General features: G+C 36.5%; 1 protein-coding gene across 2 annotated transcripts in view; it reads right to left on the bottom strand.

Moving 5' to 3' along the window:
• LOC122808471 (dehydrogenase/reductase SDR family member 4-like) overlaps positions 1-15,343 on the bottom strand; it is a 501,584-nt gene that overhangs the window by 95,561 nt on the left and 390,680 nt on the right. For both annotated transcript variants that reach the window (XM_044079461.1, XM_044079529.1), the window contains exon 7: positions 3,059-3,114. In XM_044079461.1, coding sequence (XP_043935396.1) covers positions 3,059-3,114 — 56 coding nt within the window. The remainder of the gene's footprint in view (positions 1-3,058; positions 3,115-15,343) is intronic.

Here is a 15,343-nt window from a genome sequence, read left to right as displayed (position 1 = left end):
TCCTTGCTCTACACCAACAGTCCACTCCTTCCTGGTTAAATCAGACCACAAATCACCTTGGAAATACACATCCCTCCTACCCCCCCCCCACAAAATTAGCCACCCTGAAAAACTGTTCCAAAGCTAACTTTGGGCTCCTAAAAAGAGAGGTGGCTAACTTCACAGCACCCATGCAAATGGAGAACAGCTGCATGACTACCAAATCATACCAATGCACTGTATGAACACGTACACAAATGCATGGATCACCATACCTAATAGAACCAAGACCCTCTCCTCAAAAAAAAGACACCAATCTGGTGGTCCCCTGCCATAAACAAACTACAAGAGAAGGAGGAAACTGATGTGGAATAAGGTGAAGTCCCAAGAAACTCCCTTATCAGCCTCAACAAAAAGCTGAGATCCCTCATCAAATCCTCTAAAGCTAGCTATGAAAAAATATAAAGCAGACAGTAAAAACCACAAGTCCTTCTATAGTTATGCAAAGAATCTCCATGGCAATACCCAGATTTGCTCTGAGCTACTGCACAATGGTGCCTCCTATACAGAGGCAGATCTTGCCAATATACTGGCCAACAGATTCAGTGTCGTTACCCCCCCCCCCCAAAGGACCAATCGCAATACCATTAGATTTGCCAGGCACCCAGTATTACTGTTGCACAGGTTAAAACAGCACTGTCCAAGGCCAAGAACACAGCTTCTATGAGACCTGACAATATCCCTGGCTGTGTTTTACATGAACTACAGGGTGAACTGGCACCTCACCTGTGTGCCCAGTTCAATCACAGCCTCACCTCAGGCTTTGTCCCTACTGAATGGCGCACTGCTACAGTCATCCCTTTCCACAAAGGAGGAGCAACTACAGACCCTGGGAACCATCAACCCCATTAGCCTGACTAGTCTGATATGCAAAACTATGGAACGAATCATGGACCTAACAAGGATACAAGGAATCTCCAAACTCTGGATCCCACACAGTTTGTTTTTGTGAAGGGTAGATCATGCCTGCTCAACTTAGACTTAGTCAGGTCACCAAAGCTGTGGATGAAGGCAAGGTGGTTCATACACCCTACCTTGATCTGGCCAAGACCTTTCATACCACTCCCCACTCAGGAATCTTAACTCACTAAGCTAGGCATCAACCCCTATATCAACTAGGTGGGTTGCAAACCGGCTCAGATTGAACCCACAGCGTGAAAGTAGCCAACTCCAAGTCAGACTGCCAACTAGTCACGAGTCGAGTCCCACAGGGTTCATTCCCGGATCCTCTGTTTGGTATCTACTTCTCTGAAGTCCAGGCCAACACGAAGGGACCGAGTTTGCACACTATTGCAAGTTGGGAGCTAAACTCCCCAAGTGATGTTGACATCCTACAGAATGGCCTCACTGAGAGACTGGTGTCAGAACCATGGTCTTGAGCTCAATGCCAAAAATGTGTAGTCATCCCCTTTGGGGAAAACCCAGTTCCCGTGAATTACCACACTGATGGTAGTCCACGGAACACAGAAGGCGTTAAGAGATCTGGGAACACAGGTAGACCGCAACCTCTCTTGATCACTACATTGCCACTGTGGTCAGAAAGCCCTGTGTGGCAAACTCATTCCCAAGGGTTTTGCAGCCAGGAAGAGGTCATAGTCTCCCTCTACTCTTCCCTTATTAGGCCAGAGTACAAAGCCCCATTTGGCATGTACCTCACTAGACACCTGCAACAGTTGGAGGGGCTGTAAAAGTACCTCAGAGAGGATCCTAGGCCTTAAAACACTTGTCCTATATGGACAAACTCCAAATGTCTCATCGCCTACTTGGAGGCAATCTCTGCTCGACTTAAAGCCATGTCTAAACCAGCTGTTAAAAATGCTTTACCTAAAGAACTCCCAAACTCTCCACACCACATGCTCCAGAGACCAACCTCACTACCACAAACAGAAAGTACTGGAGAGACCGGTTCATAACCCACAGATAGCCCATCCTATGGAATAGACTTCCTATACATGTCAAGCAGAGCACCTCACAGACCCTCAAGAGAAATCTTGAGTGGATGGGAAAAATATTCACCCCGGGGATAATTCCAGTGGCTCTACTAGACAGGCACTGGGAACTAAGGTTGGGCAGCATAATGCCAGGGTAATCCTATGGCTAGGCTTTTAAAGGCCCCAGGGCCATTAGCCTAGTACACACCTCTAAACCTATGAAGAAAAAGGAAATCAGATGGGGCAGTAAGTGGCTTGGCAGAAACCAGCTCAAAGGGTATTCAGTCCAGTGTTAAACTGGACTGGCAGCAAGAAGTTCCAAATATCATACATCCATCACTTTTGCCATATCCCTGGGTGAGAGCACATGGTTGACATGATGCTGGGAGAGGCGCTTTGGTATACTGACTTGACGTTGGGCTCTCCTTGGCAGAAGATCCATTAGGTGATGAATACTGCCACAGTGACATGGAAGTTTATCACAAAAGGGACCTGAAGTGTTGACTATTTGGCATAGAAAAGTGGCAGTAGCAATTGTGCTGGGGTGTATTACCAGAGTAGAGAGCCAATGACCCCTTTGCTGAAGGGACTCTCCTAGGCCATACCTCATGTATGTTTCAAGAAGCCTTTCAAGGAAAGGTCAGACTGCTGGAAGATATCTACTACAAAAATGTGCATGAATAATGAGGAAGGGGGTTCAGCCAAACACTAGAGGAACTGAAGCTCCTCACCAACGAGCTTAGACAAGTGGTATATGAGAAGTGTGTGGAGAAATGAGAAGTGATAGCAAACTAAAGACTAATTACTCCAGACAGCACAAAGAATTCCAGATCCATGGAATGGACTACTGGAATAAGTGATGGTGGGGGGTTCTAGAACCATTTAAGGGGGAATCAAGACTGGCAGGAGAGCAGATCTGGTAAGACAAACTCCCTCTTCTGCTAATGTAAAGTTGGGCAATTCTAAACTGTTGCTCAGAATTTTCTACAGATGCTGAATTTTAAAATGAAAAAAGGCATGACTAACATTTAGACTTTCAAATGGCGAACGTTTCAATTATCTGGAAATTGAAAATTTAAAATGCTCACCTTGCTATAGGCAAGTTTTCAGTTAACATTCGGTTCAGCCTTGGACTCTGCTGCAACTGAAAGAAAATGAAAACTTAAGTTTAAAAGAAAATGAAAAAAAAAACTATACATTAAGCACAAATAAATTAGCACTTTTTTCCTGTCTCTTCCTAGATTTTTCCTCTGACTATAGGTTTCCCTTAACCTGTTCAGCTTATGAAAACCATGCAGGTTTCAGATCCACTGAAAATAAAAATCATAAGTGAATTTATGCACCACCAAGCTGAAACACTGTATTGTAATAATCTCCACAAATAACAGCGTGTTGGGTGTATGTACGCATTTCTTGAAACAAATGATAAATTCCAAGATCTTTCAGAAATTTAGTGAATAAAGTCTGTTTCACTATATTTCTGAAAGATCTTGGAATTTATAATAGTGTTTCAGCTTGGTAGTGCATAAATTCTCTTTTGTTCTTGTTTGATGCACCTTTAGTACTTGAAATTTTTAAGAAAAAAAAAAAAAAAAAAAAAAAAATCAAGCTTTTGACTAACAAATGGAGAAAGACCAAAAACAATCTACAAGAAAAATGCTAATTAAGCAAACTAGCATTCTAGGAACTGGTGTGTTATGGGTAATTTACCTTCTTCAGAGATGGATATTCGCTCTCCTATTTTGGAGACAATAGAAGTGTCTGTGGGTTCTGTTCAAGTAACCCTTTTATACAATCACTATAGAAGTTTACTGACATTAACTAAACTTGTACAAATTAACCCAGATAATGCATGCTCTCACTCTGGCTGCTCTTACAAAATGGCACTAGGGATTGCACAGGTCTGGAATTTACAAGTGCGCGTACAGTCTTTACATACTTGATGCACACATTACTTGCACTCTGATCTACATCCTCCCTCTGAGGAATAGATCACACAATGCTACGAGTATCTGGCATGCAGAAACCACAGGCAATTCTTTGTCATGTCTTAATAAGTACATACACAATCTCTCCATTCTCTCACACAATCAGGTCCATGTTGCTTTGTATTTCACACTAGGCTTTGATAGTCCTCCATATCATGAGACATAAAACTGGGAATTAGGTTTAGCCATTGGAACAGTCTCCAAAATGTTCGACCTGTGGAATGTTAAAAATTCTGATTCCATTCCACAAAATTTCTGAACATATTCTGGTATGGGAACAGTGATTCACTTAGATTTGAAGTCTGCATCACGGAAAATGTGATGGTGATTTTGGTACAGGAAGATTTCTATGGTTCCTCCTATACTCCACATACTCTACCAGGTAGGAGCTTGGCTCTGCACAGATGCCTGTAATCGGTCCTATTCGATCAAAACATTTCATTGTCTGGATTTATACAATCTCTCCTTCCCTCAATGGACAAAGTAATCTGCTTGATTGGTTTTAACTAAATTTCTGGACATTATGCTTTTTAAACAGCTTTCTTGTTTAGTGTTCTTAGGTTTTGGCTTCAATAAAATGGAAGTAATGGACAGTGTAGTTCTAGTTTGCCTGGAATAGTCTGAGCAGGTGAGCCAAGAATGCAGTCACAGGGTATGTTCCAGAGATTAAGCAAATTCAAGAATACATCTGTATTGTTACACAGACCTTTCAATTGCCTTGCAGTCTGCACTACACGTTCAGCTAGACTATTGGACTGAGGATATTCAGGACTGCTAGTGACATGTACAAAGTCCCATTCTTTTGCAAATTTCTGAAACTGGCTAGTAAATTGAGTACCATTGGCAGAAAGAACTTTGTGTGGACTACCATGAAGTGAGAAATGTTTCCACTTCGTAATAACAGCAGTGGATGTTAGATTAGGTAGCAGCTCAAACAATTTGAATAAGTCTACCAAAACCTAGTGTTGATTGTTGCAACTGATCATTCAGTGGAACAATTGACCACAGTAGTTCAGGAACTGGACTTAGCTGAAGTGGTTCTCTTTGCAAATGCGGTCTAGTATCATTGCATACTGAACAAGTACTTAATGTGTTTTGGTAAGGAAGGCCAAAAGACATTCTCTCGCTCCTCTTGGGGGATGTGGATCCTGGGCAACCACGAGGCAAAATCTGGATATACTCTTGTAAGAAGCAGGAACAATTTTAGGACCTTTAAAAGTGCCATCTTCCAACAATACACCTCTGCAAGGAAAAGTTTGCACTTAAGGTAGTGCACTGGATTGCTTTGACGGCCATCCAACATTAATGTAGTGATTGAGCTTCTGTAAAACTGATCAGTACAAGTGTGATCTCTTAGCTCAAGTCTGGTGGCTGAAACATTATGCACAGTGTCAATTCTCTGGGTGGTTGATGTTGTTCTGAACTATCTATCTGGATAATGTAGAGATAGATTGCCTTTACCTGCCTTCGTAGACCATTTTTTAATTGTACTTTTGCAATTTGAGCATCATTCTTTGCAATCTCGCTGGAGCAGAATGCATAGGCTTTTAGAACAGTAAAGAGGTTGGTGGTCAGTTTCAATTTGAATGGCTAGACCATAATTAATAATTGAACTGAAAACATGCAATATTGCCAAAAGCTTCACTTGAAGCAACCGCATACAGCAGTTTAAGTGTTCTAGATGCATAGGCTGGTCTGCCCTCTCGAATACACAAACACCAGTTTTGAAAGTTTTGAAACACTGTTTACATCACAGTATCTTATCTTGGGGGGTGGCAATTTTTCTGCTTAAGGTCTTCAAATACCTTCTGGTGCTGTTCTAACCATGACCATGCAACATCAGAGTGGTATAAAAATGTGCCTAAATAGTGGACCATGCCTAGAAACTGTTTAGCATTGTACATTATTATGGTGCTGACCTAAATAGGTCACTTCTGAAAAGTTGAATTTGCAATTCAGAAGATTGAGCTTAAAGTTTACTTCACAAGCACTGTCTATAGTTAAATGAAGATTTTTGCGATAAGCATCACTTGCCAATATGTTCATATTGCCCTCATTGATGATTTATGGTAAATTGCAGAGGGTTACAATGAGTCAGTGTCAAGACATTAGAATCTCATGCTTGTCCAGAAAATACATGATGCAAAAACTATTCTATTACATTTTGAATGAATTGCAGCTTTTTAAAACATTGTCCATGAGGTCTTTGTCCCCTACAGTTTGATTTTATCCCGAATTCTTGAGCAATGTCAAATAATGTGGACATGTCATGCTATGGTATTGTAATATTTTTAATTATGATTCGTTTATGAATCCCCGACTCTAGCCAATATGAAATTAGGAGAACCTCAATGGCATGTTGTAAACATCTTAACGATAATACTCGACAAGGATTCCAATGAAGGTACTTGTGGCATTGATTGTATGAGATTCTATATTCTCTAATTCACTGGTTTAAAATCATGGAACCCACTAGTGGCACTGATGGCAGATATTTATCCTCTCCTCAAAAATACTGTGCTGAACAGTTTAAAGGCAGTATAGTTGTGGAAATAGTAGTAAAATCTAGTGATAATTTCCCAAAATCCTGTGGTTGGCATCATAACATGCATTATGTTGTGTAAGGCTACAGCTCTAGTAAAAAGTTTTGAATGTCTCACAGGCAAGCGTTTCATAAAAAGGAGAGAATATAATTTATATTGGCAGTTGGATTTAAATAGCTTGGAGGGAAGTGCAGAAAAAGTGCTTTAGAGAATTACATTTTTAACAGAGCTGAAGAGGAAATGCCCTTACCATAAATTTAGTTTTTAAGTAGATTTTAAGGCTGTAAAATAAGGGAAGATTTTCCAGCCCTGGTGGCTTGCATTTAGTTTTAAATTCAATAACTCAAGATAAAGCCATGGAAGAGACTACGTGAAAAACTGACATACCAAAATCCAAGACAACTGAATATTTCATTCCCCTGTAAGGTACAGTGATCACAGGTTTAACAAGGTGATCTTGCAACTCCAGTACTCATTTTCTGGAGTCAGATTTATAACGGAGCCAATGCTAAGAAAGTGGTAATGCAGAATGATATGGAGGGATATCAGAATGCATCACTACAGGAATGCTACCAGACAGCAACAGCACCAGGAATAAGATAGTAGAAGCTGAGGCCACAACCTTAATGCACAAGTACACTGCAAAGGGACATTGGAATGATTTACAGGTTCATAGATTGGCTAGGCTTAAAATGGCCTACAAGGGTAGTTAGCCTATTACTAATTACTCCATGTGAGAATCAAACCCTTCAACTCATGTCCAAGGTAAATCCTCCAACCATACCAACCTCCCTACAAGGCAGTTTCTCACCCCAGAGGAAGTAAGGGGGGTTATTCTTGTATGGTAGAACTACAAATGTCAAGGTAGAAAGAGAAGCAGATCTGAAAGTTTGATTGGCATGGTGTCATATTGATATGTAATGGCATGAAAGCAAGATGGTAGATGTGGACAGTAGTAATGCACAGCAAAGAGATGGCTGAAAACTGTCTAGAGCCAGCCTTTGTTAACTCAGCTGAAGATGGGCAGTAGATGCATTCAAAACTTCTATAAAACCTAAAAATGTATGTGGAAGAAGTTTATTGGTCAGTGGTCAAATGGAATAGGGGAAAGTGTGTGCGACAAACAGAAACCACCATAAGAGATTGGAGTAATAGTTCATCTGTTGAGATTGAAAAAATAGGTGGAAGGTGAGTTTTGAGATGCAAGAAAGATGCTTGTTTGTACAAAGTACAATAGCACAGGGATAGAAAACAGGGAGGAAGTTGCAAAGATGCATTATATGCAGACATTCAAAATATAGATACAAGGCTTGCAGGAGGATGTGGCTAAAACTTGGGACTACTGTAGAGACTTGAAGCAGTTTAGAAAGATGAAAGATGTAAAATTATGGAAGAAAGATTATAGGCCAACTAAATACAGTTGTGGTCTGACTAATCACAAAAGGGATTTAGTGTTTAAGCCACATGTTCTCAAGACAGAAAAAAATGCTGGGTGGAAAATGTAAATTGATTTAGGCAAGATCAATAGAACAATGTCAGGCAAGAAATTCAGGAGAGTAAAGGGATGGAAATACTTCAGATCCAAAAAATTCAGCAAAAATAGGATTTGTGGGCCAATACCTGAAAGACATGCATTACTAAATTTTAGACAATGTCCAAGAATGCCAGAACACAGAAGACTATGTACAGTTTTGGAATTAAGGAGTTAAAAACAGGTTTATATACATCTGAAATATGCAAATATCACCATCCTATACAAGTGGAAAAAGCAACTGAACAAGCTATGGAGGCAAGATGTACTTTCATGGTTTTAATAATGTATTGAACTACATCTGAACTCTTCCTACTGTAAGACATCCACATGCTCTCCCAATTCAGGCAGATTGCTTCAGAGTGTAACCCAGCATTTCCCTTTTTGAAGTTTACGTCAGAGTTGATGGACCTGTGGAGGTTGTAGGCAGCTGACCTACTGCTAATGTAACAAGGACCCACAGTTCAAATCTAGTAATCAGACAGCTGCCAATTGAGTAAAGTTGCCCCCAGTTTACCTACCCTTGTAAAATTTGTTCTTTTGGCATGTTATTCTTGACTTTTGTCGTTTAGGTCCAAAACTCTTCACCTTAAACTGCAAGAATTTGCTTGTACAGGCCAAGTCCCAGCTGCAGATTAGGTAAAGACCCAGACGACCATTCGCTGGTGAAAGTCATTTTGCTAATTAGATGCTACCTGGGAGACTCAAAATACTTGCCTTATATCTGTCTGTTCCTTTGTTTACTGCGAGTACACTACCAGAGTGCAGAGTGCTAACACTCACTAGTACAGTTTTAGTTTGTCAATCTGCAGGCATCACTAGTCTAAAGCAGCCATCTCAAACACTAAACACGGATTCAAACAGCTTAAATTTAAGCTGCCTCAAACTAGCATCTGTACTAGTGTCAGCCAAGTGGATTTCTGCAACCTAGCCTTCAAAGAAATCCATGTTCATGGATACATGGAAGTATGCAAACGTCACAAGTACCACATGCTATAAATACATTTAAATCCAGAAGGTAACAGTTTTTCACAAGCAATTTCAAATGCATACAACATAGCTCTGGCAATACCAGTGTCTCAAAGCACAGCGTACTACATGTCTAGCCTTTCATCTCAGTTTTTCCTTTAGATGGATCGAAGCCTAACAGATGAGCAGATGTGAAGCACGCAAGAGATACAGAAACCCAATAGTACACTTTCTTCAAATGAAGACAATTTAAATCTTTAAAGTAGCAATTCAGGCATCCCACAAATAAGACCTGCCTTTCAGAGTTCTGTATACAGTGGCCCAGATAACACTATCGCAGAATTCAAGGTACATTACTAAGACATGGCACTTTTTACGAGGTGTTATACCCCTCCCTACCAGCTACCAGGACTGGAATAAAACTAATCTTGGGTAACTATACCTAGTTTATATTTCACCAAAAACAGCAATGTAGAACAGACCGGTTGAGAATGCAACTAGGGGTAGTAACATTCTAGACAGTTTTCATGCTTCTCAGTCTTAAATTGACATCAGAATCCTGAACAAATGTACTTTAAGCTTGCTAATACACCGCTTCCTGAAGAAGCCACAGAATACTTCAAAGTTTTTATCCTCTCCCCCCACATCCACCTACATCTGTGTCAGTTGTGCAAGTAAACTAACATGGACAGAGGTTAGATTATTATTAGTAGCTTAAGCTGGATGGGATGTCCCGTCAATGATCAGACCAGCCGGACAGCTTCCAAAGTTTTACACTACCTTCCACGTGCCCTAGCCATTGTACATGTCAAGAGCAGTATGTCAAGGAGGCGTGGCCAAGGATGAACACAGGATAGCAGCAGATTTCTTCAGCTCCACCAATTTCATTACACTGACAGGAATTACTTAAAAAATTAATTTTTGAAGTAATTTTCTTTCTAAATATGTTTGTTTTATATAGTTCTTGAACTATATCTAAACAAGGAAATTTTAACAATATTCCTGTCAGAAATCACATTGGAAATTTTCCTGTCAGTTTATCAGTCTGAAATGAGTTCCAGTAAGACAAATTCTCAAGACTCCAGCATCAAGAAAGAACTTCAGTCTCTGATAACTATAATCCAGCAACTTACTGCTAAGATGGATAAAATGGATACTAAAATTGATACCTTCATAGAAAAAACTACAAAACAAATAGACTTGTTACATATAGACCTGCAACAGAAGATCCAGATGACAGGCATAGAAGCTGTGAATGACATGGAAAATAGAATCCAAGAAGAGGAAATCAACATTGAGTTTCTGCTGAAACAAAATACACATTTACAAACAAAGCTGGATGACTTGGAAAACAGATCTAGGCGCAATAACATTAGGATTTTTGGACTGCCAGAAAATATTGAAGGTAACAATATTACTTCTTTTTTTAACATGGCTCCCTAAAACTTTAGACTTACCAGAAGCATTCTCTTTTGGTATCGAACGAGCACATAGATCTATAGCTAATACTAACTCTAACAAAAACTATCCTAGATCAGTTATAGTTAGATTTCTATCATCTTTGGATAAAGAGATGGTTCTTAAATCTGCTTGGGCTAAAGCTCCTGTTAAGATTAATGAGACAACTGTGCGTTTTGACAATGACTATTCTTCCTTGGTAATAGCTAAAAGAAAAGTTTTTCTGCCACTAATAAGGGAGCTTAAAAAAGCACAGTTTAAAACATACCTTCTGTTTCCTGCCAAGCTAAAAATCTTCCTTCCTGATGGTCCTAAAATTTTTGATGACTTAGACTCTGCTTTACTGTTTATAAAAAAAAAATAAGATTTTGGATAAAATAGAGGAAATGGAATGGGCTAGTCCTTCATTAAAGAGACTGGCAACTGAAACTTCGTGGAAGACTTCAGAGAAGAAGAGACTAAAGAACAAATGATTTGTTCTATGTTTTTCTTTTTTTCTCTCATCATTTTACTTCATTATTAATCTTTTTAAATATAGTTCCTGCATTTCCAGAAAGCCACAAATGTTCTGAAAAAGATTTAATCAAAGTTATTCTCTGTGTGCAAAGAAATGTTTTGTTTCATAACCAGTCAAAATATCTGAGGAACTAATAAGCTATTATTCTGAGGAACTAATAACAAGCTATTATTCAATTTGTTTCTCTTTCTGAAAAAAAGTAAGGTCAGTGATTTGATACTTTTTTTTTTCTTTTTCTCCTTTTCTTATTTTCTTTGTTTAAACAATGACATTCTATTTAGATTATGTAGTGGGTAAAGGGTGGGGGAGAGCAGGGAGAGAAGAGTAATGAAAATATGATAAATGGAATAACATTTATTCCTTGTAAAAAGTTTATATGCTCTTCAAATGCTATTCCTAATTATACTTTGATTATACTGCTTATGCTTGTTTGTAAATAATCTGTCATGCTTTAACTAATAATTAGAACTAAATAGTAAATATGTTTTATTTTTAACTCTATTAATATAAACAGTAATATTCCATTGTATATACTTATAGCTTTCTCTTACATTTTTTTATTTCTGCTTTACACTCTTATTTTCTATACTCTTTTTCTTTTCTTTATTCTTTCTCTATTTTTTTCTCATATTAATATATAGAAATGCTTTTGATCATAGACACAGTAAATAAGATTTGCATAAAAATTGAGTTGGGACAAAAATATTGAGTTTTATTACTTATTAATAACTTTGGGCTTAATTTCACTTACATAGAGGCTGTAATAACCTGTAAAATACATCGCAAAGGTTTTGTCATGTTTAGATGCATTTACACTGCTAAATGAATGTTTGTCACTAGTTTTTAACAAGTTTCCCGCCAAAATGTTAAGGGAGACAATCTGGGATGTGGGCTACCTCATGAACAGTGTCCTTGAGCTGTTTCAAAAGCTTCAACTCTCAGAATTCTCAGAGTAAGCAGTCACTGACCTTTGACCCAGATATCACACTGACACATCAATTCAGGAAGAACACTCTACCAGGAAGTAGAACTGATGCAAATGCGACTGTGAAGGAAAATGAACTCTTTGACATTTAAATGAGTTATTTTATATAATTACTTAAATATCTATGTTATAATTCATAAAATATGTCAGTTATGATTTTAAATGATGCAGTTTCTTGTAGTAAGTAAATGTCTTATTTTAGAAGGCATAGAAAATGAAACATTTATTCAAGTGTTTTTGAAAATCTACTTGACTGCTGCATACTAATCTGTTAAAAACTTATGTTCCAAACATATACATTACTATAACTCATTTAATTAATCTGATTGACAAGCATAAATAAATTTATAACTGTATACTGGAAGAAATTGTCATGTGATGTATTTTAAAGCAGTAGTATAGACATACAAAATACAGATTTTTTTTTACAATAATGCAAGTGTTTGAGAATTTGCATAACTATGCAGTATGATTTATAACAATTTCTATAAATATAATATTTTATTCTATTGACAATAATGAGTATGAGTAAAATGCTCATATACAAGCAATTCAAGTTTTTTTTTGGAAGCTGTTGACTGCATTTACATGACAGAAAATAGATGCATCTTAATATATGTAATGTCTGAACCATATTAGCCAAAGTTTTTGATTTAAATGAATGTTGCAACTTATTTTTACATACTTTGAATAAATTAATATGTAAATATGCCTTCCTTTTTTTTTTCTTTCTTTCACTCTCTCTCCCTCTTTCACGCCTTTTATTTCTCTCTCTCCTCTTGGCTCCTAATATCAAGTTTATTTGAATGCTATTTGAATACAAGTGTATTATATTACATAGATGTATATAGTAGTATGAATAGTTTTTAAAAAAAAAAGTTTATTTTAGTTTATATGATGCCGTTATCAAATGTGTAGTCTTGTCTTGCTAGATAATTGAACTGAAAGCTGTTAATTTAAGTTAAATATAACCAGTATTAAATTGATACGGTGGTAGCTGAGGTACTGCTGCTTAGGGTAGGGGGTTAACTTGAGTGGTAAATACTACTCTAAGTTGGAGTTTTTAAATCCAGGCTGGATGCAAGGTTTAATCCTTACATTATTTTCACTTGTTCATTGTTATATGTATATAGTTTTGACATCCACAATATATTTTGTACACTCATTGTCACTACAAACAAAATTGAATCCTATACAAAATCCCATAAGAGATTCAATAAATACAGCTATATTTAAAGGTACACCTAAAGGAGGAGATGTAACATTACTTATGTTATTTGTTATTTTGATCTTAAGATTAAGTTTTAAAAATGCCAAATGACATCTTTAAAAGGAATTTCTTTAAACATTAATGGATTGAATAATCCGTGTAAAAAGGGCAAGCCTAATAAGATACATTAATTTACATAAGGCCAACAGTCTTCCTGCAAGAAACCCATCTCTTGAAAAAAGATATTGATAAACTAGCCACAAACAAATATACAGTATTGGTTAGTTCAGAGCACACTCAGAAAAAAAGAGTGGCTATTTTATGGAATAAAAGTATGCCCATTCCTAAAACCATTAAGTCTTATCAGGATGACAAAGGAATGTTCTGTATGGTTACAATACAAATTAATGGGAAGACTTGCACTTTAATGTATATTGGATACCTGGAATTGGTATTAATACAGTGAAACATCATCTTGATAAGATCATATCATTCTGTATAGGAGATATTATTTTAGCTGGTGACTAATTGTATACTACATGAAAGTGATACTACCACTATAGGAAAAAGAAGAATTACATCTAATGCAAAACATTTAAATGATTTTGCTAATTCTTATCATTTGAATGATAATAATCAGATAGATTCAAAATCATTACCATACACCTTTTTTTCTAACAGATACAAAACTTATTTTATTTCTAACCAGATGGTAACAGATTTAATTAATTCCAAAATCATTTCATGTCCTATATCTGATCATAATTCAACTGTTTTTGAATTCATGATAAAAAATACTCATAATGTTCAGATCAAAAGGATACCAGCATACTTAACTCAACTAAAAGACTATAAAGAATATATACTTTCAGAAGTACAACATTTTCTAGACATAAATAATACTCCTGAAGTCTCCATTGTCTATGTTTGGGATGCCTTAAAATCATATCTATATGGACAAAGTATAAGATGGTATAATAATAAAAGGAAATCTTGGGATAAGGAATTGTTAGATATTCAAAGTAAATTAGACTCTTATAAACATAATAAAGAAAATATTATGGATAAGAAAGTCATTGAAGAAATAAACAAACTAAATGAGAAATACAAAGAAATTTTAACTCAAAGTTAATAACTCTAGAGAAATACAAGTTTTTGCCTTACTCAATAAGCCCCAAATACTTAGACTTAAAAATAAAAAAAGGTTGAATAAACAAAACCATATCAAAGAAATCTTTTCTCTAAGGAAAAAGAAGAATGTTTCTAGTCTACCAGAAATACTAGATGAATTTAGAAATCACTTTCACAATATTAATAATAACATTAACATGGAACCTAAAGATAAAATAAAGGAGTTTATAACCACAAACATGAATAAAAAGCTTAATAAACAACAGATTAAACTATTGGACAAAAGTATTTCATATACAGAGGTTACACAAATAAATAAGCTTAAATCAAACAAAGCACCAGGTAATGATGGTATTATAACAGAGATATATAAAATCCTTTCTAAAAGTACATATTCATTAATACAGAAGGTTTTTATTTTGGCCCAAACTGAGTTAACACCACCCCCATCTTGGCAATATACATTTATTTCGTCAATTTTAAAACCTAATAAAGATCCAACTAGATGTACTTCATATCGGCACATCTCATTACTTAATGTTGATTATAAAATGTTTATGAGTATTTTTGCTGATAGATTGAAGACAATCATTCCCGGCATTATAGATATAGATCAGACAGGCTTCATTGTAAATAGAAATACTTTTGATAATATAAGAAGAACTTTAACATTAATTGATTTTGCAAATAGGAAAAAGAAAGATTTAACACTTATTAGTCTTGATATAAGTTCAGCATTTGATTAAGTAAGTTGGGACTGTCTACCTTACTGAAGTGCACAAACTTCTCAGATGCATTTGTAAATCTAATTGAGCATTTATACAAAGGAACGTTGGCTTATATTAAGGTAGGAACATATGTTTCACAAAAAATACCCATTCTTAAAGGTACAAAACAAGGATGTCCACTATTATTCACTTTAGTAATGGAGCCTTGGGCTAATTTGATCAGAAACAGTACTGACAGAGGGTTTTGAAATAGATGAAAATACAACATCCAAAATTCAACTTTTTGCAGATGATGTTCTAATTACATCAGCAG

This window comes from Protopterus annectens, chromosome 1.part0 (assembly GCF_019279795.1).
Source record: "Protopterus annectens isolate FY-2018-M chromosome 1.part0, PAN1.0, whole genome shotgun sequence".
NCBI lineage: Eukaryota > Metazoa > Chordata > Ceratodontiformes > Protopteridae > Protopterus > Protopterus annectens.
Note: the sequence above shows the minus strand (reverse complement) of the source record. Positions and strands in the feature narration are given on the sequence as shown.